Source organism: Herpailurus yagouaroundi, unplaced genomic scaffold, assembly GCF_014898765.1.
Source record: "Herpailurus yagouaroundi ecotype Mexico unplaced genomic scaffold, PumYag 77, whole genome shotgun sequence".
Lineage (NCBI taxonomy): Eukaryota > Metazoa > Chordata > Mammalia > Carnivora > Felidae > Herpailurus > Herpailurus yagouaroundi.
Genome location: NW_024412388.1, coordinates 98,261,224 through 98,284,066, shown reverse-complemented (window position 1 = coordinate 98,284,066; position 22,843 = coordinate 98,261,224). Strand labels below are relative to the sequence as shown.

At 52.8% G+C, this 22,843-nt stretch overlaps 1 protein-coding gene and 1 long non-coding RNA gene across 11 annotated transcripts in view; one reads left to right on the top strand and one right to left on the bottom strand.

Annotated features, from left to right (window-relative positions):
- Positions 1 to 942: 942 nt before the first annotated feature.
- SYT6 (synaptotagmin 6) overlaps positions 943 to 22,843 on the top strand; it is a 61,814-nt gene continuing 39,913 nt past the window's right edge. For 4 of the 10 annotated variants that reach the window (XM_040471370.1, XM_040471369.1, XM_040471372.1 and 1 more), the window contains exons 1-3: positions 944 to 1,149; positions 12,183 to 12,531; positions 14,061 to 14,619. In XM_040471370.1, coding sequence (XP_040327304.1) covers positions 987 to 1,149; positions 12,183 to 12,531; positions 14,061 to 14,619 — 1,071 coding nt within the window. In that variant the 5' untranslated portion in view covers positions 944 to 986. Of the gene's footprint in view, positions 1,150 to 1,835; positions 1,974 to 12,182; positions 12,532 to 14,060; positions 14,620 to 22,843 lie in introns of those variants that run through there. The other 6 variants (XR_005788892.1, XR_005788891.1, XM_040471371.1 and 3 more) reach the window with 5 other exon arrangements.
- LOC121027726 (uncharacterized) lies at positions 5,237 to 18,681 on the bottom strand. Its single transcript, XR_005788893.1, has 3 exons — positions 18,590 to 18,681; positions 7,330 to 7,612; positions 5,237 to 7,000 (listed from the first exon to the last, which is right to left on the bottom strand). It is a non-coding gene; the product is annotated as an uncharacterized LOC121027726 (long non-coding RNA).

The window sequence follows — 22,843 nt, the reverse complement described above, 5'->3', positions numbered from 1 at the left end:
CCCATAGATCTCCACGGCTGAGTGCGGTGCCTCGGAACCCCTCAGCCAACCTGCTCCTGGACCTCACGCCATAGTTCCTGGAAGGGAAGTCTGTCTGCCTTAAGTCTAGCGTCAACCCTCCCGTTTTGTTTTCCGTCTTTCTGGCCCTTGTTATGCTTCATAGTAAGATACATGATCTCCGGTGGTGTTCCACAGCTGCGGGGAGGTGGGTCTGGCGGGAACAGAGCGCTCTCTTGAAATGCCCCCCATTCCTATTTGCCAGAAACTTTCCCCTCCCGTTGCCATGGAGAGAGACGGCCGCTGCCTCCCGTTGCCATAGCAACGTGCGGGTACCGTGGACCGCAGGATTGCGGGGCTCAGAAAGTCTTTCTGCAGTTCGAATAGCCCCGCAGTCTTGGGGTCTTCTGCCTCCAAAGCTGAGGACCTGGGACCAATCTGACTAACTTCTCCCGTTAGGAACGTTGACCGAGGTCCTCCCACCCCCAGCCAGGTCACCCATCTTTCTGTTAATGGGTTTATCTATTTCGTTGCCACTTGTGTGGCATGTGGCAATTTACCCAGTGTTTTCGCAAACACTATCTTTATATTCCCAGGCAGCCTGTGTTGCACTCGTTATCATTATACCCCTTTTACAGAGTGGGAAATTGAGGCTCAGAGAGGCCCAAGGTCACACCAGGCAGTACGTGTGGAGTCAGATCCCAGGTTCCACCCTCCAGGGTGCTGGACAACCGGGCTCCCCTGCCTCGAACCCGCGGGGACTGAGACCTGTCCCCGGGCGTGGAGGGGGCGGCCGTGAGGCGCCAGACTTGCCAGCTGCCGCGGGATACCACGTGAGGGGCGGAGACCCTGCGGGGAAATGATTAAAAGCTGAACGGAGCCGCAGGGGGCCGCTGCGGGGAGGGTCTTCTTGGGGCCGCCTTGCCCCGCCCCAGTCCAGCGGCAGCACGGGCTCAGGCGGCTGCTTGGAGAGCCGGGGTGTCCCGGGCATGAGCGGGGTGTGGGGGACCGGGGGGCCTCGGTGCCAGGCGGCGCTCGCGGTCCTGGCTTCTCTGTGCCGGGCCCGGCCGCCCCCTCTCGGGCTGGACGTGGAGACTTGTCGGAGCTTCGAGCTACAGCCCCCAGAGAGGAGTCCGAGCGCGGCCGACACAGGTAACGGGAACCCCGAGCCCCCCTCTCTTCCTGGGTTCTTGCCCCGACCATCCTCTGTCCCCAGAGCCCCGGCACTGGGAGCCCCTTAATCTAGACAGAGAACTCCAGCTCAGGATCCTGGATTCGGAATGAGCCTCAGCCTGTGCCCCGTTCCACCGCCCACAGGGCAAGCGGAGAGACGTGAAGGGGACCTGGGAGGCAGAGGATCCCTGAGCTCCCTCCGTGTGGCTCTACAGGACTCCAGCGCAAAGCCGCGCTCCTCGGGCGCCGTGCCCCTCGGGGGCCTCAGTTTCCCTGGCGTCTCTCCGCTCACCCTGCGGGCTATCTGCCAGGGAAGGGGTCTGTGGAGTGAGTAGGAGACCAGGAAGTAGCAACTCGTCTCTTGGGTTGTCAGGGTCCCAAGGTCCGTCTGTCGGTCCGCGCGTCCGTTTGTCTGTTCTCTCGGGGAACCCGTCCGAGCCCCCTGGTCTCAGGGAGAAACTTAGGTCTGCGAGCCGCACGAGGTCTTTGTGTCCGGACGTCTCTCCGGCTGCGAGTGGCTTTCTGCGTCTCCGCTGGGGGGAGGGGGGGGCGGGGGGACGGGAGGCGGGGTGGGGGAGGGTGTCTCGGCATCCTCCCCCACCCTCGCCCCTATAACTCGCTCCCTCGGTCTCTCTCTGACTCACTCGGACTCGGGGCCGGTGCGCGACCGAGCCGGTGCCTCCCGCCGACTTTGCCAAACGGGCGCCTCCTGCCCGAACGGCGCGGACCCTGCGCTGGACGCAGCCCCCGGCGGCCGCCGAGCCCAGGCGGGAGCCCGAGCCGAGGCGAGCTCGCCGGAGCCGGTGAGTCGGGAGCTCGAGCCCCGCGGGGCCCGGGCCCGGCGCGCGCGGCTGCGGGGTCTCTCGGGAGTCGCGACAGCGGCAATGGCGTGTCGCGCCCTGGCGGCGGGAGCCGCGGGAGGATAGGCGGCCGGCCGGCCCGGGTTATTTACTTGCCGCACCAGCGCCGTGCGGCCGCGCTCGCCCGCCGCAGCCGGGCTTCTTTGTCCGGATGCCGACGCCTGGAGGGTCCTGGGCGGCAGGGAGCACCCGGTCGTCCTCCCTCCGGAGGGGAGGGGCTGGGGGGCAGTGCGAAGCCTCGAGAGGATGCAGAGTGGGGGTGGGGAGAGCCTGCAGGGACCGTGGCGCCGGGATTCCTTTGGCTCCGCAGACACCACCCCTCCTTGTCCCCCGGACTCTGACCCCGGTGGCGCTGGGCCTAGGGGTAAGCGAGGGTCGCCCCTGCGGTTCCGCACCAACAGCGCGGGAAAGGGAGGAAGGGGACGCGGGAGGCGGGAATTTCGTCTCCAGGCGAGTCTCAAGGGACCAGAAGCCGGGGACTGGAACGGCGGTTCCTGGAGCAGGTACAGGTGGGGTAAGCTCCCCGAGGCAACAGCTTTCAGGGCCCTGTTTTCAGTTGAGGTTAAAGGTCAGAGCTCTTGGTAGGTCCTAGGTTAGCAACAGGGCCGCTGAGGGAGAGAGGGAGTAGATGGAGGGTAGTGGCCCAGGGGAGGATTGTGTGTGTGAGGGGGTTGTGCCCAGCCTTGGGCGCATCTCAGCCCTGTGGGGGTTGTAGGGGGCGCTGCTCTCGCGCAAGCGCTCTCTCTGGCCTTGGCAGTGTTTGATCAATGGGTTGATTACTGCAGCAGAAGGGACTGAGGTTAGACATAAAGAAGAACTTTCAGAGGGTGGTACAGGGATGGATGTTGGAGAGGTAATTCTCCGTCTTTAAGAATCTCCGAATAGATTAGGCCCAGCAAGTATTAGATTTTGGTTCTCTGGTGCCATCATCTACACCACCCAACTCCCCATACCCCCCAGATACACAATTTTCCCCAAGTTAGGGAGTGTCTTCCTGCTTGCCTATCCAGGTCCCTTCCTCCTTTCCTGCAATAATTCATTTCCAGTGGGGCCCTCTATGTTGGTTCTGACCCTCAAACTCTAAAGGGGATCATTCAAGGTGAGAACACACCTGTCGAGTTCCACCTGGCGTGGAGGCTGCCCCCCTCTCCTGTCCGTCCAGAGCAGAAATACCACAGAGGGCAGGGGGCAGTGTGCGTTGTGGGGAGGGTGTATGTGTGTGAAACATTCTGATGCAGGTGTTCTGGTGTTCTGACTCCAGAGGGAAACCCCACAGTCTGGAATGACAGGTACCTGTGGCCAGGCTGAGCGTGAGAGAAGTTGAGGAAGGTGAGCAAGCAGGCCCAGATGAATCAGTGTGCCTTCCCTGCAGGCTGCTTGACAAAGAGAGCTTGACTTGTCAGCCCTGGGGTACTTTAACTTTGGCTGCTGAGTCACAAGCCTCAGGAAGCCCCTGGGGGGCCAAGTTAGGGGGCTGAAAGGAGAAGGCAGAAGGAGACCCTTGGTCATAGCCATAGCAAAAGAAAATGGTTGAGAGTGGCTTTGAGTTCTTGGGGTTTAAGTGAGCACAAGGTCTGGGGAGATGCTGTTCAGCTCAGGACCAGGCCCCCAGGTATCCTACTTCCTAGCTTAGTCCCTGCATCCCAAAGCCACTGCCTGGGTCCAGATTCTACAGTCAGAGAAATGCTGGATCTTTTCATTTGTATTTTCATGAAAAATGCAAGTGACTAGAGCACGCCTAATTCTCTTTGCCTCTGTACGTTTCCCCCTGCCATCCTCCCACTCAAAGTCTCTAGCTCACGGGATCTCTAGTAACACCCCGAGATTCAACAATTGAGATTCGGGCTCTGCTGTCACTTACTGGGACCCCCTCTGTATATGGTCCGTGCTAGGAGTTGCACAGGAAATCTCAAACAGATCTCCTTAGCTTTCATGACTTGGAAATACCTCTACACAAACTGTCCCAGATAAAAACAAGTTCCATTTTTCTTTAAAAATTCTAAAGGCAAAGTGTCTGCTTTCTTCCTTAATACACACCCCCACCCCTGCCTCAAGTGGACACTGACAGGCAGTTCCCTACCTTCTTCATGCCATTTGCCTTGTGGAGATGAATGAGTTTGCTCCACAGGCAAAATTGCAGAGTGTCGGGTGTGGGTAGGGAGAGTTCTGGATTTGAGGTAATAAGCAGAGGTTCAGAGGTATTCCAAAAAATTCAGGGGCCTGATGGGAGATCCTGAGCTGCCCTGTCCCTTCCAGGCTGGCAGCCAGGAATGGTTATTCTCTAGGTTATGTGTGGCCATGAGATGTATGTAATGTTTGTTCATTTCTCTAATGACTGGAGATGTTATGTGACTCAGCTACCTGGATTTTAAGTTGGCCTTTTGCAGCACAGATACTATTATTTCTCCTGCTTGTGATGGGAGGTTAAATGCATAGCACTTAATCAAAACAGGAAAGTCCTGTTTCTATAACTAAATAATCAGTTACTCCCTCACTCCTTGCTGGAAGGAAGAAATTCTGAGGATTTCGCCTTCTTTGAGGAAAGGTGCAATGTACAATCCTTTAGAATGTACATCCTTGAGATAATGTTCTGATTTTATGGAGTGTCTTGAGCTTTAAGATTCTAGAACCAGGGGAAAGTTTCTAGGAGTTGCAGAGTGCTTGGATTTACGGTTCTAGAAGTTTTCTTCTACCTCTGACTATGTTCTCTGTCCTCCATGTCCACAGAGTTGGGGGTATAATGTGGCTGCAAAAAATTGGGGCTAAGACTGAGCCATCTGTATCTAGCCAGGTTTCTTTAGGGTCTGTGGAAGGCTGTCTGGAGTGTGCAAAAAGAAGGGTACGAGAAAGTCCTGCCCCAGCTAGCCAGCACCTATGCTGGTCCTGCTTAGGAAAAGAGGTCTCTGAGCCCTGAAGGACTGAGTCACATTTAGGAACTTTAATCTGAGAGGGCTTTGAAAGCGGAGGTGAACAGGACTTCCAGCTGTGGACGCTCTAGGTATATGACGGTGTCATCCTTCCCTTCTCTCTTTGTTGATCTGTTTTTCTTGCTCCTTGTGGACCCAGGCAGACCTCTCCTCTCAGAACTTGCAGGTATAAACAGGAGGGGGGGGTGGGTAGAGGGAAAGACTCTTTCTGGCTTTCTGTCTGTCCCCACCCCAATCACCCCAGCCTTGATCTCCACACATCTCAGAGGGGCCACAAACCCTGACCAATCAAGCAAAAAGGTACAGTTGCCATCTGCCAAAATAATAATACTAATAATTGCTAAATTAATGCCAACGCTCTGTTAGCTATAGCACTCCGCATTAGCCTCCGATTTATCTCTGAATCCCCTAATGATGGTGGAAGCCGGTGCCCAGTCATAAAGCTTGTGCGGCCATAATTAGCCCAGCATTGTCTCTCCTCATCACAGCTTTTTCAGGAGCGTTAATTCCTTCTCTGTTTGGACTCTGCTAATTATCCCCATCGGTAGTTCAGCCTGGATCTCTGAAAGAAGGAATGGAAGCAAAGGTTCTCTGCTCCCCCCTTCCCTAACCCTGAATTTTAATTACACCAGGTTCTCCTAATAAATTTACAAGCCACGGAAGAGTTTATTATTAATGGACCACGTCTGTAAGCCTTAGAACAGAATAGCTCCTGTTCCTGCAACACACACACACACACACACACACACACACACACTGTCAGGTATTTCTTTGCTACATCTCTGGATGAGGTGTTTCCAGGGGCCACTGGTTATTTGCCTGGTGCCTGGTGGGTAACCTGTAGTGTCTATACTTTCCAGGAAAGAAGGAAGAGATGGGGGGTGAGGAGGTTGTTCATAATCCTCGTCTCTGGGTTTTTACCGAGGTACAGAGGATCAGGCCAAATAGTTGAGAATGCCTCCCACACTCTCCTGGTTTATAACAAAGAAGTGCCTGCCCCCCCTCCCCCACAGCTTCCCTGCCCAGCTTTCCACTCAGCCCCCAGTCCCTTCAGGGGCCTGGCTCAGAAGCTTGGACTTCGGCATCAGAAAATCCCAGGTTTAAATCCCAGTTCTTCTGCTTAATGTGATGTATCCTTGAATAAGTTAGTTAATACCTCTAAACTGAGTTACTTTATCTTTGTGAGGTGCATGCTCATTTCTTAGGGAGGCTGTAAAGATTAAATGAGAGAATGTAAGGGGCACAGTGCTAACCATGTAGAAATAAATAACAAATAATTATTAATATTAATGTATTAATAATATTAATGGTTACTAATATTAATTAATATTAATGGCTCTGCCGAGAGTCTTTTCCATTCCCAGACGTGACACTATTCTTTCCAGTCTCTTGGGCCTCTGTATTTCTTGCTGTTTGATCTCTGGGTTGTGTCTATGTCTCTTTCTATGTCTAAATGAGACCCCCTCAGCCCAGGCAGCCTCTGCTCTGCACAGGCCAGCCCTTACACCAAAGGTTTCAGCAACACCAAGCTCTGAAGCCAGCTTTCTCCAGCTCTGGAGGAAGCAGAGAAAAGGGTCCTTTCTTTTCACTTCCTCTCCCCAGTTTATCTTTTCAATGACAGTCTGTTAGCAAAACTGCCTGTTACTGTTACAAAATGGGTTTTCCTGACATGGAAACCCATTAGAAAAATGGGAACAATAGCAAGTTATAAGAACTGCTGATGAATCTTAACACTATGGGTGGAGAGAAGGGGAGGGGGCGCCAGGGCTCTGTCTTTGGAGAAAGAAGTGTCAGTGAGGAGAGATAAGCAAGCCCTGGGTTGCTAACTAATAACCCAGCATTTTCCAGGGAGAGAGGGAGGCCATGAGCCATTACCCCTGCCGGACAGTCTCACTTAAGGTGACAAGCAGTTCCTGCCCTCATAGGCTTCAGGGAGATCTTAACTTCTCTGGAGAGAAGAGGGGCCTGAGGTGTCTTAGATGCTTTGCCCTGTGGTCTGGTGTCCCCCTTCCCTGTCTCCGCAGGCCCAGCTTTGGGTTCATTCTGCATGGAAAAACAAAAAGCAAAACATGAAATAAAATAGTTGACATTTGGGGAGCATTTGCCATATACCAGGAACTATGCTCAAAGTCTTAGTTTATTTCATCTTCCTAATGACTCTGTAAAGTAGGAATAATTAGAATCCCCATCAAATGGAAGAGGAAACCAAAGTTTGGAGAAAGTTAAGTAACTTGCTCAGGGTCACACAGTTAGAAATGTGGATGAATGCTCTCTGTGGTCATTCTGGCTCTGGCACTCACCTAAGCTATCTGCCCAGTGTCTGAGCCCTCAGTGGAGTCAGCTTCCCTGCCACGGTTAGAAGCCACACGCACCTGTGCCACGCCAGGTCCAGGTGTGTTTCCAAAGCCTAGTTCCACGGCTCCTTGCTCTCCCAGAGGCGGCTGGGTAATTGGCCAGTCAGATTTCCCAAACCAGGTGCCCATGGAATACTGGATTCTTCTGACACCTGAATAAAGATGTTTCACACCTAATGTTGAGTGATGGACCAGACTTCCTTTTCCAAATTTCCAAGAAAACTTTGCAGAAGCATGGCATGTTCTTGCAATTGCTGATTTTTCTTCCATGATTTTCTTTTTACTCCTTTGGAGCTCCCACCTGTGGACAGTAACAACGAAACTGGACACATAGCAAGCAAATGGGTATTGACAGAAAAACTTGGAGATGTGAGATCTTTAATATAGTACATGTTATGTCTTGAGATCTAGCTATATATGAAATATTTATATTCTTTCTGCTAGTAAGATCGTCCCTAGTTTGTAAGGATAAAGTTAAAGCGATCTCTATTAGCGTTCGTGACTTGCAGAATATGCCTCATGCAGTTCTGCCAACGAAACTTTTCCAAACTAGGGTATATTCAAAGCTAGACTTGGCAGAATTAGGTGATTCTAATAGAACAGCTAATGTTTATTATATTTTTTACTACTTTCCAGGCACTGTCCTCAGCACTTTTGATCTCTCTCTCTCTTTTTTTTTTTAATGTTTATTTTTAGAGAGAGAGACAGAGTGTGAGTGGGGGAGGGGCAGAGAGAGCAGGAGACACAGAGTCTGAAGCAGGCTCCAGGCTCCAGACTCTGAGCTATCAGTACAGAGCCCGACGAGGGGCTGGAACCCACGAACCGTGAGATCATGACCTGAGCCGAAGTTGGATGCTTAACTGACTGAGCCACCCAGGCGCCCCTGATCTCTTTTAAACTTCACAATGACCCTATGAGGTAGATGCTATTATTATGCCCATATGACAGAAGAGGAAATTGAGGCTTCATTGAGAGATTAAGTGGCTTGGTTTAAAGCCGGTGGAGATGGACATTGAATGAGCCCAGTCTGACCCCAGGACTGTGATTCTTTCCCTCCAGGCTAAAGAGGAAATAAAGAAGGAAGGAGGGAGAGAGGAAGAATACAAAGATTTAGGAAGTACTTTCTAATTTTCAGTGCTATAGTAAGGGCTTCTTCCCTTACTGGAGGGTTGCCTCTCTCTGGTCGTGAAGCTAGTGCCTGATAGTGCTATGAAATATGAAGAACACCAGATCAGGACTCAAAAGACGGCTGTGTTGCCATCAAAACTCTATCTGCCTCACAGTGTCAAGGTTCAAACAAGATGAGTAGGAAAAAGACTTTGAAGGCTACTTGTGCACCTGCGATTTGCTACAGAGCAACAGGTCCTGGTGGCCTGACCCCAGCAGGCCTGGGGTAGGAAGGCACACATCATAGCTGATCTGGGCCTTGGCACAGTCCTTAGACCATACAGGAGACTATGCCTCCCAGCCCCAGTGGACCTTCAACCAGGATATGTCGGCTGGCTGAGCTCAAGGCACGTATAGTGATTTCACAGGGGCTAAATCCTGTTCAGTCACTCCCTGCCCTGGCCTAATTCTGCTCTTACCAGCCTTGCTAACCACCTCGTATCGCCAGTGAGGGTGAATCCACTCAGCAACAGGACCCGGTTCTCCTGCAGTCAGTCCTGCCAGCGAGGCATCCTGGAAGGAGCTTCTCCACGCAGAGGGAGGGCTTCTTGGTCTTACATAGCCGGTATTGAGCACTGGGTGCTGATTCCCAATAATCCATACCTCTGCCTGCCCTAATCACAGCTCCGAGGGAACTACAGCGGGGGTCACGTGCACAAGTATTCAAAATAGCAACCACACCGAGGAAAAACTGATTCCCTCGGCCCACCCCCTTCCCCCACCTCTCTTTTCATCTATGAATTCAGTTTTTTGTCAGGCTGAACATTTAAATGCACTCTATGCTCTCTGGATTCCCCCATTTCTCCCCCTTTCTCATTAAAATTCTAATTATTACCAGAGCAAGTAAGATGTACGATCAAAGGGAAGCAAAGCCCTAGAAATACCTTTTTTTGTTTTAAGGTGACTCATATGGTAGAGAATGCCTCCAGAACATCTGTAACCGAGAACAGGTGTGAAGGGGTCTAGAGATGGCTGGATACTCAGAATAAGGACCCGTAGGATCTGCGGTAGCTTTCCTGGTGAACCCCAGGGCCATAAAGGCCTAAAGAAACAGTCTCCAAACCATTTAGGTATTGAACTCATAACAGCACAAATTATTTCATTTAATGCCTCCAATGTATATTTGTCCCCATGTTGCCTACACATCTGGGCTGTAGCTCCATTCTACAGCTTTCTAGCTGTGTGACCCTGGGCAGTCTAATCCTCTGTGCCTCACTTTCTTCATCTGCAAAATGAAAGTAATAATTACACCTATTTCACTGGAGACTATTCAATGAGCAAATGCATAAAAAGCACTTTGTACCTTGGACATAGTAATGTTCAAAACTAAATCCAATAATAAAATGCTATCATTTCTATTACTATCAACCTGTATATTGCAGTTGTGATTTATTGTTTTAAGATAATAAATAAATAAATATTAGAACAATCTGGTATTTTTTCTCTTGTGCCCCCGTGACTCACGCACACACACTAGAAACCTTTACTTTAGAAGCTAACTTAGAATCAGCTTTCTGGATCCCTGGCAGTCTCTGTGTGGAGGACTAACCCCGGCTCCTCTGACCAGGAAGAGGCCCCATGTCTCTGTGCAGGGGCCTGGGGTAGGTGGCTGTTGTAGTTGGTTCAGGCCAGTACCCTGCATCTGGAGAGTCAGGAGGCAGTGCCGGCTCCCCAGAGAGGATAGCTGATGTTCCTACTTCCTTCCCAGGTCCCTCTGGATGGGAGACAGCTTTTCCTGGTGCCTGTGTGCATGAGAGTACTCTGGATGCCCCCACCCCCACCCCCACCCCAGGAGGGACTCGGCATCTCGGTACTCTAATCTTAGCTTAGCACCTGACACATGCAGGTTGCTCAGTAAATGCTGGTTGAGAGATCATTATAGCCCTTTTATGCGCCATTCATTCTTGCGCTCACTCATTCATTCTCGCGTGCGTTTCTGTGCTAGGCCACAAGTCAGACAAATATAAGAACACAGAGTTACAATGGCCTACAGTTTAATCAGGGACAGACAGGCTGGGACAGTGTGAAGAGCCCCAGGCTGGGCGGTGGGCATCTGCACCCTGGTCCAGGCTGTGTGTCTGAACTGTGAACCCAGGCAAGTCCCTTCTCTGGACCACTGCTCTTGTCTGCAAGAGCCCAGCCTGGCCCCAGTATTTCTAGGGTCATTTCTCACCTTCGATCCTAAGATTGCTCAGCCACTGGGCCAGGATAATCCAGAGCCTGCAAACCCACCAGCCTGCAGGGGCCGTGCAGGTAAGGTCATGCCCCTCCAAAGGCAATGCCGGTTGCCACCAGCCAGGAGCACGGGTCTAGTGACCAAGCCAGCTGGCCTCCCCCAGAGTTTCCAGAAATTTGATGTGATGATGATGGCGGTGGAATTGCTCAACTATTCAGTTGCCACGCAAGCCATGCAAGACTCCTCGGCTGGCCTGTTCACAAGTTCGCAAATGACCTGTGTGCACACCCTGCCAAGTGTGCCACTGGTTCAGAGCCTTCTGAGCTCTCTAGTCAGAGTGAGAAGAGACCTTGGGCTCTAAGGGTCATTCCTTAAGGAGGGGTAAGAGATCTGCTTCTTCATTGCTTCCAGAGGGAAGCATTGCCCACAGCTCTCCTGGGATGATGGGCATCCTTCTGGAGGCAGGGTTGGCTGGGGGCGACGCAGTGAGCGCTTGCCTCAGAACCAACCACGACATTCAAAATTACCAGTTGTACAGGGGCGCCTGGGTGGCTCCGTCGGTTGAGTGTCGGACTCTTGATTTTGGCTCATGTCATGATCTCACAGTTCATGAGTTCGAGCCCTTTATCGGGCTGAATCCCTGCTTGGGATTCTCTCTCTTCTCTCTCTCTCTCTCTCTCTCTCTCTGCCCTTCTCTTGCTTGCCGTGCTCTCTCTCTCTCTCTCTCTCAAAATAAATAAATCACCTTAAACAAATTACCAGTTTTACAGCAGAGCTCTCAAATAGCTACGGGATGGGAAAAGACAGTTACAGGAATCACTTGTATGTAGCTTTGAAATACACCGTGTGGGTCAAATTCCAACTTAATCCAAGTATTTATTGAGCCTACTGTGTGCACAGTTGAGCATACAGAAGGAACAGGAGACCCACTCCCGGCCTCAAGGAGGTTATGCTCCGTCTGATTCGTTTCAAGCTCCCGACTTTTGAGCTCCTGCTCTGGGCTCGATGGGGGTGGGGGAAGGGAAGAGATTGAGTTGGCCGAGCCTCTGGTCCCCAAGGCCGCACAGCCTGTTGAGGGAGAGAGCTGTATACCAAAAACGACTCCGCTATAAGTCTGGCCATAGTAACAGCTCTAATAGAAATTCAAACAGCATCCAAATGTGAACGCTTCACGAATTTGCACATTTGCTTAGGCTGCTATTTAAATTACTTTCCCTTCCCCGTGCACATGCCAATAGGCAGTAGGGGAGGCAGCGCAGGTGCTCCCCAAGCTGGCGGTGGGGGAGGGGGCAATGCTGGGGGGCGTCAGACCGAGGTGGGCGCCAGGCTGCAGATACTACACAAAGTGGACTGTGGAGCGTCAGCCCTAAAACCGCCTCTCCCGGCTGGCAGCTTTCTCATGACCATTCTTTTCTCTTCTTCCGTCTTTGTCCCTTCTGTGTGCCCCCTTCTCCAACTGCCCCTTCCTGCTTCTCCGCCGCCTCTGTCTGTCTCTGTCCCTCCCTGCCCTGGCTCATGCCGCGCCCAGGCACCTCTGTCAGCCTCCTCGCAGTGGTAGTTATTGTGTGTGGCGTGGCCCTGGTGGCAGTTTTTCTCTTTCTCTTTTGGAAGCTGTGCTGGATGCCCTGGAGGAACAAGGAGGCCTCCAGTCCCGCTTCTGCTAGCCCTCCCCCGGAGGCCCCCCAGAGCCCCAGCTCCGGAGGCAACATGGCGGACAAGCTGAAGGACACCAACAGCCTGGGCTTCCTAGAGGCGGCCGTGAAGATCAGCCACACGTCCCCAGATATCCCGGCCGAGGTGCAGATGTCGGTCAAGGAGCACATCATGCGTCACACGCGGCTGCAGCGACAGACCACAGAGCCAGCATCGTCTACCAGGTGAGGGCGGACATCTCCCTTCCCTAACCTCCACGCCTCCACATTCTCTTATCCAATACATTGATGTGATTCCAGCCTGTGGGGTGCAGAGACCGGAAATGAGAACACCTATGGTTGGGCTGGAGACTATAGCAGAGGATGTGCTCTGTGATGGGTAACCGACTAGGGGGTGGGCACCGGGAAAGGCTGCAGGCAAGGGGAACCTTTGAGGCAGGGAGCTGTGCTCTGCGGTGTGCACTGGGACGTGTGTGGGTGGGGGGTGCTGGGTGTTGGGAGCGAAGGCTAGATTGCCGGGCAGAGGGAAGAGAAAATGCAAAGGCCCAGAGGCATAAAAGTTCATGGTGTGTCTAGGGATATGCCAGCAAAGCCTCACAGAGTCTGTGGCGCATGGGAGAGGAGACAAGAGGTTCCTAACACGTTGAGAATGAGGATTCCTCTGTGACCTTCGACAGAGTCCCCTGCAAGACAGCAGCTGTATACGCGGCATTCTTTAACTGAAAACAGAATAAAACGGAACAATAACAAAAAAAAAAAGCCACCACCACCACATAATGACAAACACCTCTTCAACATTCAGAAACAGTTTTAAAAGAAGTGGTGCATGTAGTATGAGGCATTGTACTTATCTAGGGCTCTGGTGGGCTCCTGGGTCCCTGCAGTGTCTCCCCAGGCTCCCAGGCGACCAGCCGAAGGGAAGGAGACCTGGTCTTCAGATGGGAGTCCAGGAATGAAAGTGCTGGGGGTCACATTTTCAGAGTTTATCATCTGACCTTGGGCAGGTTGCCCACCTTTCTTAAGCCTCACTTTTCCCGACTATACGGTAGGGCTAAGGACGCATAAGGTTGCAGTGCGGGGCCGATGAAAGAATCCGTGTGATCATGAGAGCTGACGATAGATGGCTTATTCTACACCTGGCTGTGTTCTAAGTACTTGTTGTATGTATCAATCCAGTTCGTGCTCACAGCAATCTTGGGCAATTGCTACTTTTATTATCCTCATTTTGTGGCAAAGAGAAGTTAAACGACCTGACCAAGGTCACACGGCTAGACACTCACAGAGCCAATCTGTGCAGTCTGGCTCCAAAGCCCAATAAATGTTAACTACAGTGGCAGTGGTAGCGGTGGCGATGATGACGAAGGACCAGGGCAAGCAAGGCTGGTCCTCCTCCTAAGGGATCTCGTGGTGTCAGGGGGGAACCAGGGTCACATCTGCTAGGAAAGAAACGTAGAAAACAGCAAGCAGGAAAAAGAGAAAAGAAAATAACAGCAAAAGGTAGCGTGTGTCGAGCTTACGATACACGAGGCCCCATTGCAAGTACCTCACACATGCTAAGACTTGGGACGCTCACCGCCACCGGCACAAAGTGTGTGCCGAGAGAGAAAGGGTCGACGACGAGCAGGAGGAAAAGGCCCGCCCCTCCCCGCCCCCTGCAAAGGGTAGGATGAGCCAGGGCCGTGGGAGGTGTCGGCTTGCATGCCCTTCCCCCCGCCCCCGAGCCCTGACCACGCCATCTCTGCCCCCTCCGCCAGGCACACGTCCTTCAAGCGCCACCTGCCACGGCAGATGCACGTGTCCAGCGTGGACTACGGCAACGAGCTGCCCCCCGCGGCGGAGCAGTCCACCAGCATTGGCCGCATCAAGCCCGAACTCTACAAGCAGAAATCGGTGGACGGGGACGATGCCAAGTCCGAGGCTGCCAAGAGCTGCGGGAAACTCAACTTTAGCCTGCGCTATGACTACGAGAGCGAGACCCTGATCGTGCGCATCCTCAGGGCCTTCGACCTCCCCGCCAAGGACTTTTGCGGCAGCTCTGACCCCTACGTCAAGATCTACCTCCTGCCTGATCGCAAACGCAAGCTGCAGACGCGGGTGCACCGCAAGACCCTGAACCCCACCTTCGACGAGAACTTCCACTTCCCCGTGCCCTACGAGGAGCTGGCAGACCGCAAGCTGCATCTCAGCGTCTTCGACTTCGACCGTTTCTCCCGCCATGACATGATCGGAGAGGTCATCCTGGACAACCTCTTTGAGGCCTCCGACCTGTCCCGGGAAACCTCCATCTGGAAGGACATCCAGTATGCCACCAGTGTGAGTACAGCCTTGCCTCCTGGGCTTCTGGAGGATTCCTAGTGCTGGGTTGAGTGGGGTGTGTGCTCGTCCCCCTCACCCCTGGAGGTAGGCGGGCCTTTGCCCTTCGGGATGTGAAGCGGGGACTCTGGAAACTGAGCAGTGGCTCAGCCCACCCTGGGGAAGTCCTTGCACTCCGTTCCAGGGTGGGGTGGGGGCAGCTGAGCTCCCACGTGGGTTGGCAGGGAAGACAATTTTTGCCCATTGCTTCTGATTACACGTTCTGGGGCGGTTCCCTCTACCTGCTAGGCCTTAGGTCTACCACCCGTAGGGTTATCTACCTCTCTGATCATGGGTAAGGACTGGGCCATGTCTCTAGACTGAATCAGACAGCGGCATCTGCCAAGGGCATCCATGTGTACGAGAAGCCTGGAACAGGCAATCAGGAACAGGGCATATTAATCGGGGTGCACGACGTTATGCTGCAGCAACAAATAATCCTAGGATTTGGTAGCTTAAAGCAATCAATATTTAGCTCCTGTTCAGGTTATACACACTCTGCGGCTCGGCTGGGTTTCTGCTTTACCTTGTGACTGAGGGGTCCAGGCTAACAGAGGCTCTGTTTGGAGGTGTGCTCCCGTAGGTACCATATCAGGGCAAAGGAGGTGGCGAACCATGCACTATTTCTTAAAGCTTCCATGGCGAAGCGATCCATGTGACTTCTACTCACATTTCATTAGCCAAAGCAAGACACACGGCAACTCAGGAGGGCAGGGCAAAGAAGTCCTACTGAGTGCCCAGGAGGAGAACTTAGTGACCAACACTAGTGACTGCCACACAGCCCCTGTTCTCAGGCATTGCCTGCCCAGGCCAGTGTGAGCGATGGTGGAGGCCAGCCTGGAAGGGAACCCAAGTCCACACGTAGGACAGGGGGTGCCGAGCTATTCACAATCAACTGCAGTTAACCAGGGAAGAGTCCAAGGAGCTGAGGCTCAAGCTGGCTTTGCAGAGGGAGGACAAGTTTGGCACAGAGAATGAGGAGGGCATATCCAGAGCCCTTTGGTCCACCCAGTGTAGATCCCACAAGTGTGGTTGATGTGCCTCTCTCTAAGCCCATCCAAGCAGCTAAGAGCTAGGTTGAGTGTACCCATCAGATACCAATGGCCTCACGTCTGGGTCTTGAGGGCTAGCTGGTTGAGTGTCTCCCAGGATACTTCTTGCACTCTTTCTCTGGGGCAGGGATGACCCTACTCGGTCTGCAGACTCTCCCTTTGAACAGCCAATTCTTAGTATCTTTATGTGTTGAATTTATGAGGAGAGAGGCCAGGAAAATCTGCCCTGCTCTGATGGGAAAAGTATAAGAAAGTTGATTTGTTCGAAGCTTGGTGGGCTCCGTTTCTGCCCTAGGGAAGGACTCTGAGACACCCCGTTCTCCCAGTTGGTGCTGACTCTGACCAGATCAGTCTGATCCCCCAGTGCATCCCCCACCTTTGCTTTCATGAAATCCCCAAGAGCAGCACCAGCAGCGGGGCCTGGCAGACGGGGCGGGCAGACGGGGCGGGCTGGAACAGCAGCTGCGCGCCGGCGAGCCCAAGAGCTCTGCTCTATAAATCACTATGAAGTTTACATCTGGTGCAGCTCTTCCCTTGTGGTCTCATCAGGCAGCAGCTTCATTATGGTGACTGCACAGGTAGAGAAAAGCAGCGTGGTCCTTCCCATGCTGAGGTGGAGGCCCAGAGGTTCCGAGAGACGGAGGAGTGAGGGCCAGTGGCTGGGGAAGCAGCCACTTCCCTCTCCTGGTTGCTCCCTCTCCTGGACTTTAGCTCCAGGTATGATGCAAGACCTGGGCCTGGAATGGACAGTTGTTGCCTTAAGCCCACTCCTCATAGGGAAGCTAACTTCCTAGACACTAGAACTCTGTGGCTATCCTTGCCCTCATCCCCTCCCCTCCCCTCCGCCCTCCGGGCCCAGCTTTAGAAAATGGCAGATCACTGGGCGCCTGGGTGGCTCAGTCGGTTAAGCATCCGACTTCAGCTCAGGTCATGATCTCACCGTTCGTGAGTTCGAGCCCCGCATTGGGCTTTGTGCTGACAGCTCGGAGCCTGGAGCCTGCTTCGGATTCTGTGTCTCCTTCTCTCTCTCTGCCCCTCCCCTGCTCGTGCTCTATCTCTGTCTCTCAAAAATAAATAAACATTGAAAAAATGTTTTAAAAAAAGTAAGAAAGAAAGAAAATGGCAGATCATCCAAAAGGTGTTGGGTAGATAGTCATCATCCTCATCATCCTCAGTTAGTACTGTTCCAGTCCTCTTCCTAAGCAGAACACTGTGCCAGGCACTGGGGAGTGAGTGGGGCTGGGATCGAAGGCAGCCCCTTCGACCCACACAGAAATGTACAATCGAATTATGGAGACAAGAGACGTCCCTGCAGCAGTTAGTAACGCTAAGTAATGAAGAGTGCATTCTGTGTGAAGTTGGAACTGCGGGTTGGGACAGCCCGGGAATATTTCCCGGATAAGGAGGAATGAAGATAGATGGGGAGGGGAAGTATATCTAATCTGATTGAAGAAGGGCTTGCATAGTCACCAGGAGCACAGGGAGGCCAGGCGCGGGAGTTTCTGAAGGTGCCTGGACTCACACACCCTGTCTTGCTTGCAGTCTGAGCTGATGTTCTGCCAACAGGAGGCCCTTGGGGCCCTCCAATCTGCAGCCCCTCCCATGGGCCGGCGTTCAAGAGTAGGCTCATCCTCCTGGAGGGTGAGGAAAGGGAAGTAAGAAGTAAGAAGGTTGGTGCTTTTACCTGTTTTTTGGAGCTGACTCTGAAATTGTAATTATTTGGGGGCCAGAGAGACACAAATCATAGTCACTGTGAATGAGCGCTGAGCGCATGTGAAATCCTGCAGCCAGCGTGGTGGGGGCGGTACAGATGAGCACAGGGACTCCCATCTCCCCTGCGTGCCGGATTCCATTCCTAGAGCGGCGTTCAGGCCCTGCTCTGCTCAGAACTCTGGCAGCACCTCTGCCCTGCAGGCTGCTCCCCTGCGCGTGCTAACATTCCTGCGTCCTGCATTTGCTCACAAGGTTCCCACTGTCAGGCAGGCCTTACCCCACTGCTCTGCCTGGCCCAGACCAATCCCCCTTCCAAAGTTCTCTGAGTCCTTCCGCTCCTACCAAAATTGCTCCTCTAGATATGTCCCGAATCATATTCGGTCTTGCAAAGTCCTCCGCATGGCTCAGGAATACCTTTTGTCCCACATTTGACTTTCTCTTGTATTTTTCCTCAGGGCTGAGTGTGTCATTTTCTGCAAACGTGAGAATCAGCACTTTCTTGTTGAATGACCAGTGGTTTAGCTAATTCCATCAAAACTATATACTGGTACACCAAGAAAAGATTCTTGAAGAAGCAATGGGAATAGGGTATGGTTAATCTGGGAAGGCTTCCTGGAGAAGGGCAAATAGTATTTTGAAAACTGGGTAGAGCTGGGCTTGGTGGGGACAGAGGCAGCCTGTCCAACCCTTCAGAGGTATGGTTCAGGGAGACGGTCTGTGTCTGGAGCGGCAAGTTGATTAACCTGTTGGATCAGAGGGTCTGGACTGAAGTGGGGGGTCAGTGACCTGCGGGTTAGGGAGGACAGGCACTGTGAGAATCGGGGTTTAGGAGGCTGCTCTGAGGTCGTGTGAGTCTGTGAATGCTGTCTCCTTGCTGGTCCTTACACTTGCATTGGGGTATCACATTCAGCCCTGGCAGGTAGAACCAGGTGTGTCCCTCGTTTTGGCTCCAGCCCAAGTTGGTGTGAAGTAGCAAAGCCTGGAACATTCCTACTGTTTTCTCACAACCGCTGAAATAAGAAGTTCCCAGGCTAGTGAAAGGGAGGTGTACTTCTGAGGAATCTAGCTCTTGGTTCATTGCACATCTTAAGCCACGAGGGACATTTGCCTCACCGCCCCCACGTTGTTCTGGAGGGAAGCCTGGGAGCAATGGAGGTTGCACACACCTCGCCAGGCTGGAGAGTGAGAAGCCGGCAACCCGGACGTGCCAGAGTCATCGGAGGCCTCTCCTGTTCCACTGAATCGAGGAGCTCAGAGTGGGAAGGAAATCGTGGAAATTCATTAAATCCACTCCAGCCCCAGGCAGGGGTGGCCGCCCCCCCCCCGCGCTCTTGCTGCCCCCCACTCCTGCCTGGCTTGACTAAGCACCCCTGGTGGTCTCCTGGGCGTTCCCAGCGGCCTGCCGGTTTCCCTCCGCCTAGAGCTTTGATTGGCTGAAATCCCTCTGCCCTTCCCTCCCCCACCTTCTACCCCAGTCTCATTATTTCTATATAAAGCTGTAGATTTATCATTATAATAGAGCCGCCGTCACCCGGGTTTGCTAACATCCCTGTAATCTTGTAGTTATTGCTACAGAGGCCTCAGACCCCACTGCACACAACTGTTCTGTCGCTATTTCTGCTCCTTGGTGGCGGGGGAAGGTGAAGCCTGTAATTGGGGCCATAAATATGTGTTGTGCTTGGTGGCATTAACGGACTCAGCCATCTTCCTGCCTTACCAGGTCCCTGACAGGCCGGAGAGAGCAGGTCTGGGTGTGTGTGCGCATGGGTGACGGTTGCTTGGGGTGATGGTGTGCTCTCAGGGACCCTGGGCTCAGAGTCTGCGGGGAGGAAGAGAGGCCATATGTGGCAGAACAGTCTCCAGCCTGGGAATGAGCAGGGCTGTACACAGCGAGCTCGGGCTTTGGTGCCAAACAGACCTGGGTTGTATTCTTGCTTCTGCGCTTTCTGGCTTTGAGACCTCGGGGACTTTACCTAAATTGTGCCTTCATTTCCACATCAGCAACACCGGGATAATACTGGTGGGTAGATCGCCTGTAGCGATATTTATGTAGAAAAGTCAGGGCGCCTGGGTGGCTCAGTCAGTTTCTTGATTTCAGCTCAGGTCACGATCTCACCGTTTGGTGAGTTTGAGCCCTGCGTTGGGCTCTGTGCTGACAGCGCAGAGCCTGCTTGGGATTCTCTCTCCCCTTCTCTCTCTGCCCCTCCCCCACTTGAGCGTGTATGTACATGCTCTGTCTCTCTCTCTCTCTCTCAAAATAAATAAATTAACATTTCAAAAAAAGTAAACATACCTGAGATGCCTAGGTCAACACTGTCACAGAGCCCCTAAGCCCCATTGTCACAGTGACTTCCCTTCTAGCTCAGCCTGTGGGTCACTGTACCACTCTCAAACCTGACCCCCCACTTGGGTCCAGACCGCCTATTCTGACAGGTTGTTGGTTATTCTCATTCTTATTTCTCGTCTTAGCCATGCCGTATGTGTTCTGTGTGACCTTGGAAAAGTGACTTGTTCCCTCTGAGCTGCAGTTAACTCAGTGTTAAACCAGCTTCAAATTTCCGAGATTCTGAGATTCTTGGCTGGTCTTACTGAGAAGTGTGGGGCTCTCTTGCTTTCAGAGCAGAGTTACCCAGTCCCTGGGAGTGTGCCCATAGGAGAGGCCTCAAGCTCAGGTTAACAGGCCACTGGGCAGAATTTCCAGACAAATTCTCCTCCCTGAAGTGTCAGTAAGAGTCAGTCCTCTCTTCAAGCCCCTGGGAGACGTCTTTCCTCCAGGGGGCTCCTGCCACAAGGAAGCCCCACTCCCCACCAACAAGCTGTCTTCCTCCTTTTCCCATGAGGCACAGTCCCGTGGAGGGGACTTAGCTCCCTCCTCATCCACCTCCTTTCACGTCCCTGTTTACCGGGGTGGGGGGTGGGGGGTGGCCCTTGACTTGAGCTCCTACCAGGGGCCTAGAGCACAAACAACTTTATCACATTTTATCCTCACCACAAGACTTATTGTCATCCCCTTTTTGTAAACAAAGAAATGAAGGATCAGGTTAAGTGACTTAGGAGCATCACCCGGAGAGAAGGTGGTAACCAGCCAAGATTCAGATCGGGATCTTCAACCAAGCCTGTGTTCCTTGCACAGCTGGAGCGGAGCAGGATTACATTGCTCCCTGGGGCAGAAGACAGATCTTGAGATTGTGTGGCTCATCAAGGGATCTGGAAGAGAGCTTTGTTTTCTCCTTGCCCTGGTTAAGTTCTCTCCTTCCTCTCATTCCAGGGGGTGGCTTTTGTGCTGACACTGGGACTCCTTTACCATCTCCCCAGGATTCTTCCTGTGGGAAGTGGCCTGACATTCACGGCTCTTTTGTTCAACCAACCTTTATGGAGCTTCAAGTGTGTGTGGTCAGTTACATCACCAAGCAGTTGTTGGGTGTAGAAGCTTGACCTGGCTGTGGAAAGGGTGGCAGAGAAAGAGCCCTTTGCCTCGGAGTGCCCAGGCTAATGGGCGCCTTAGAGCAAACCCAGTGGCCCCTCAGCCCCCTCGCACACACGGCACATGCTCGGGGACAGACAAGTTCAGGACACTTGCAACAAAACTGTGCTCTACTACAAGCCCTGTGCAAAAATGTTGCGGAGAAGTGGAGAAGAGAAAGCAGAGTCAGAAAAGGAAAGTTTTAGGCTAGGCCTCGATGGCAGTGAGGGTAGGGTGTGCTAAAAAGTGGGGGTAACAGAGGTAGGGGAGTGTGTTTCTTTATTTTCTCCAGATTGGGGGAAGGATCCAGAAAGAACTTCTCTCACATCAGATTGTTGTTTGTTTTTTTTTTTTTTTCCCTTTGTGACAGACTATTTGTGTAATTAACTATATACCGGGCACCAGCTTAGCATTGGGAATTCGATGACTTAAACTCCAGTCCTGTCCTCAAAGCCTCATAGTCTGACGGGGGAGGCAGCTCTGCCATCCCAAGGGACGTGCAGGTCCTCACTAACCCAGCATGTTGAGGAAGGCTCGCCTCCTGGAATGCAGTTGCCTCTCGCCAGAAAAGAGTTCAGTTGTATCACCTTCTCACCCCTACTCAAGTCAAATGAGATCCAAGGGTAGCCACAAAAGGCCTTTTCAAGCAGAGCTGAAGAATCAGCGAAATTGATCCACAGTGACTCATTAAATCACCGTGGGATGAAGCCTCCCCAAGGCTCATTGACCAGCCGTTCGATGCAGCTCGCACCTTGGATCTCGGGCCCACGGGGCCATCCCGGCTAGAAGGTGGGCGGGACAAGAGGGAAGCATGATGAATCTTCATCTGCTCAACGTACCTTCAGGGATCCCTCACGGAACTTATGTGGGTCCAAGAACAACTGAAAGGGCAAATAGAGGCCTTGCTTTCAAGGAACTTATCGCTTGCTGAGTGAAGGAAGGTGTCAGAGCAAGTCGATGTAATCAAAAGAACACAATAGTTTGAAGTGATTATGGAGGGCGGGTGATTGGGATGAGGGTACGGTCGGCAGAAGTTGGGAGCAAAAGCTGAGCTTTGGGGACACCCACAGTCACGGAGGAGGAGGCCGGCAAAGGGCAGGAATCAGGAGGAGACCCAAGAGAAAAGAGGACTGAGGAAGCAAGGGGAAGGACACTCGGGCAGGGATCTATCCCCACTGTCCACGAGGCACCGAGTGCGGTCCAGGGCCCTGGGACTGCACTGCTAAACAAAGTCCTTGCTCTCAAGGTGATTACACTCGGGTTGGGGGACACAAATCGGTCGGTGAGGCAAACAGTACGTCAGAAGGATACTGTGGAGAAAGCAAAGCAGGGAAGTATGGTGGGGAGGGAGGTCTGAAGAAAGGATTGTGGGCGGGGGAAGAAGGGGGGGACAGGCTGGTCAGGAGAGACCTCCCCGAGAGGTGCCCTCGGAGTAGATCCAAACGATGACCAGGAGAGAGCCATGCAGATATCTGGAAGAAGAGAGGTCCAGGCAGAGAGCAAGGCAAATGCAAGGAACCTGAGACGGGAGGGCGCCTGGCTTGGTCAGAGAGCAGTCAGGGGGCCAGTGTGGCTGAAGCGAAGTGGGTGGGGAGGGAGTGGAGCAAAAGACGAAAGGAGAGGAGTAAAGGGGTGGGAAAGCTTAATGGGGCTCCACAGTCACACATTTTTAACTATCCCTGTGGCTGGCAGGTCGGGCGCGGACTATACAACCAGGGCGAAGACAGAGAAATCAGTGGGGAGGCCATTGCCGTAAAAAAGAGACAGCAGTGGCTTGCGCAAGGATGGTGGAGACCTAAGACCTGGCTTGACTCTGCATATATTCTAAAAGCGGAACTGGCAGGCAGTATTTGCTGGCAGATTGGGCATAGGGTTTGGGGTATGGGGAGAGAGAAGAATCAAGGTTTTCAGCTTGAGCAGCTCGGGAGGGCTCACCATTCACAGAGTTGGGGAATCC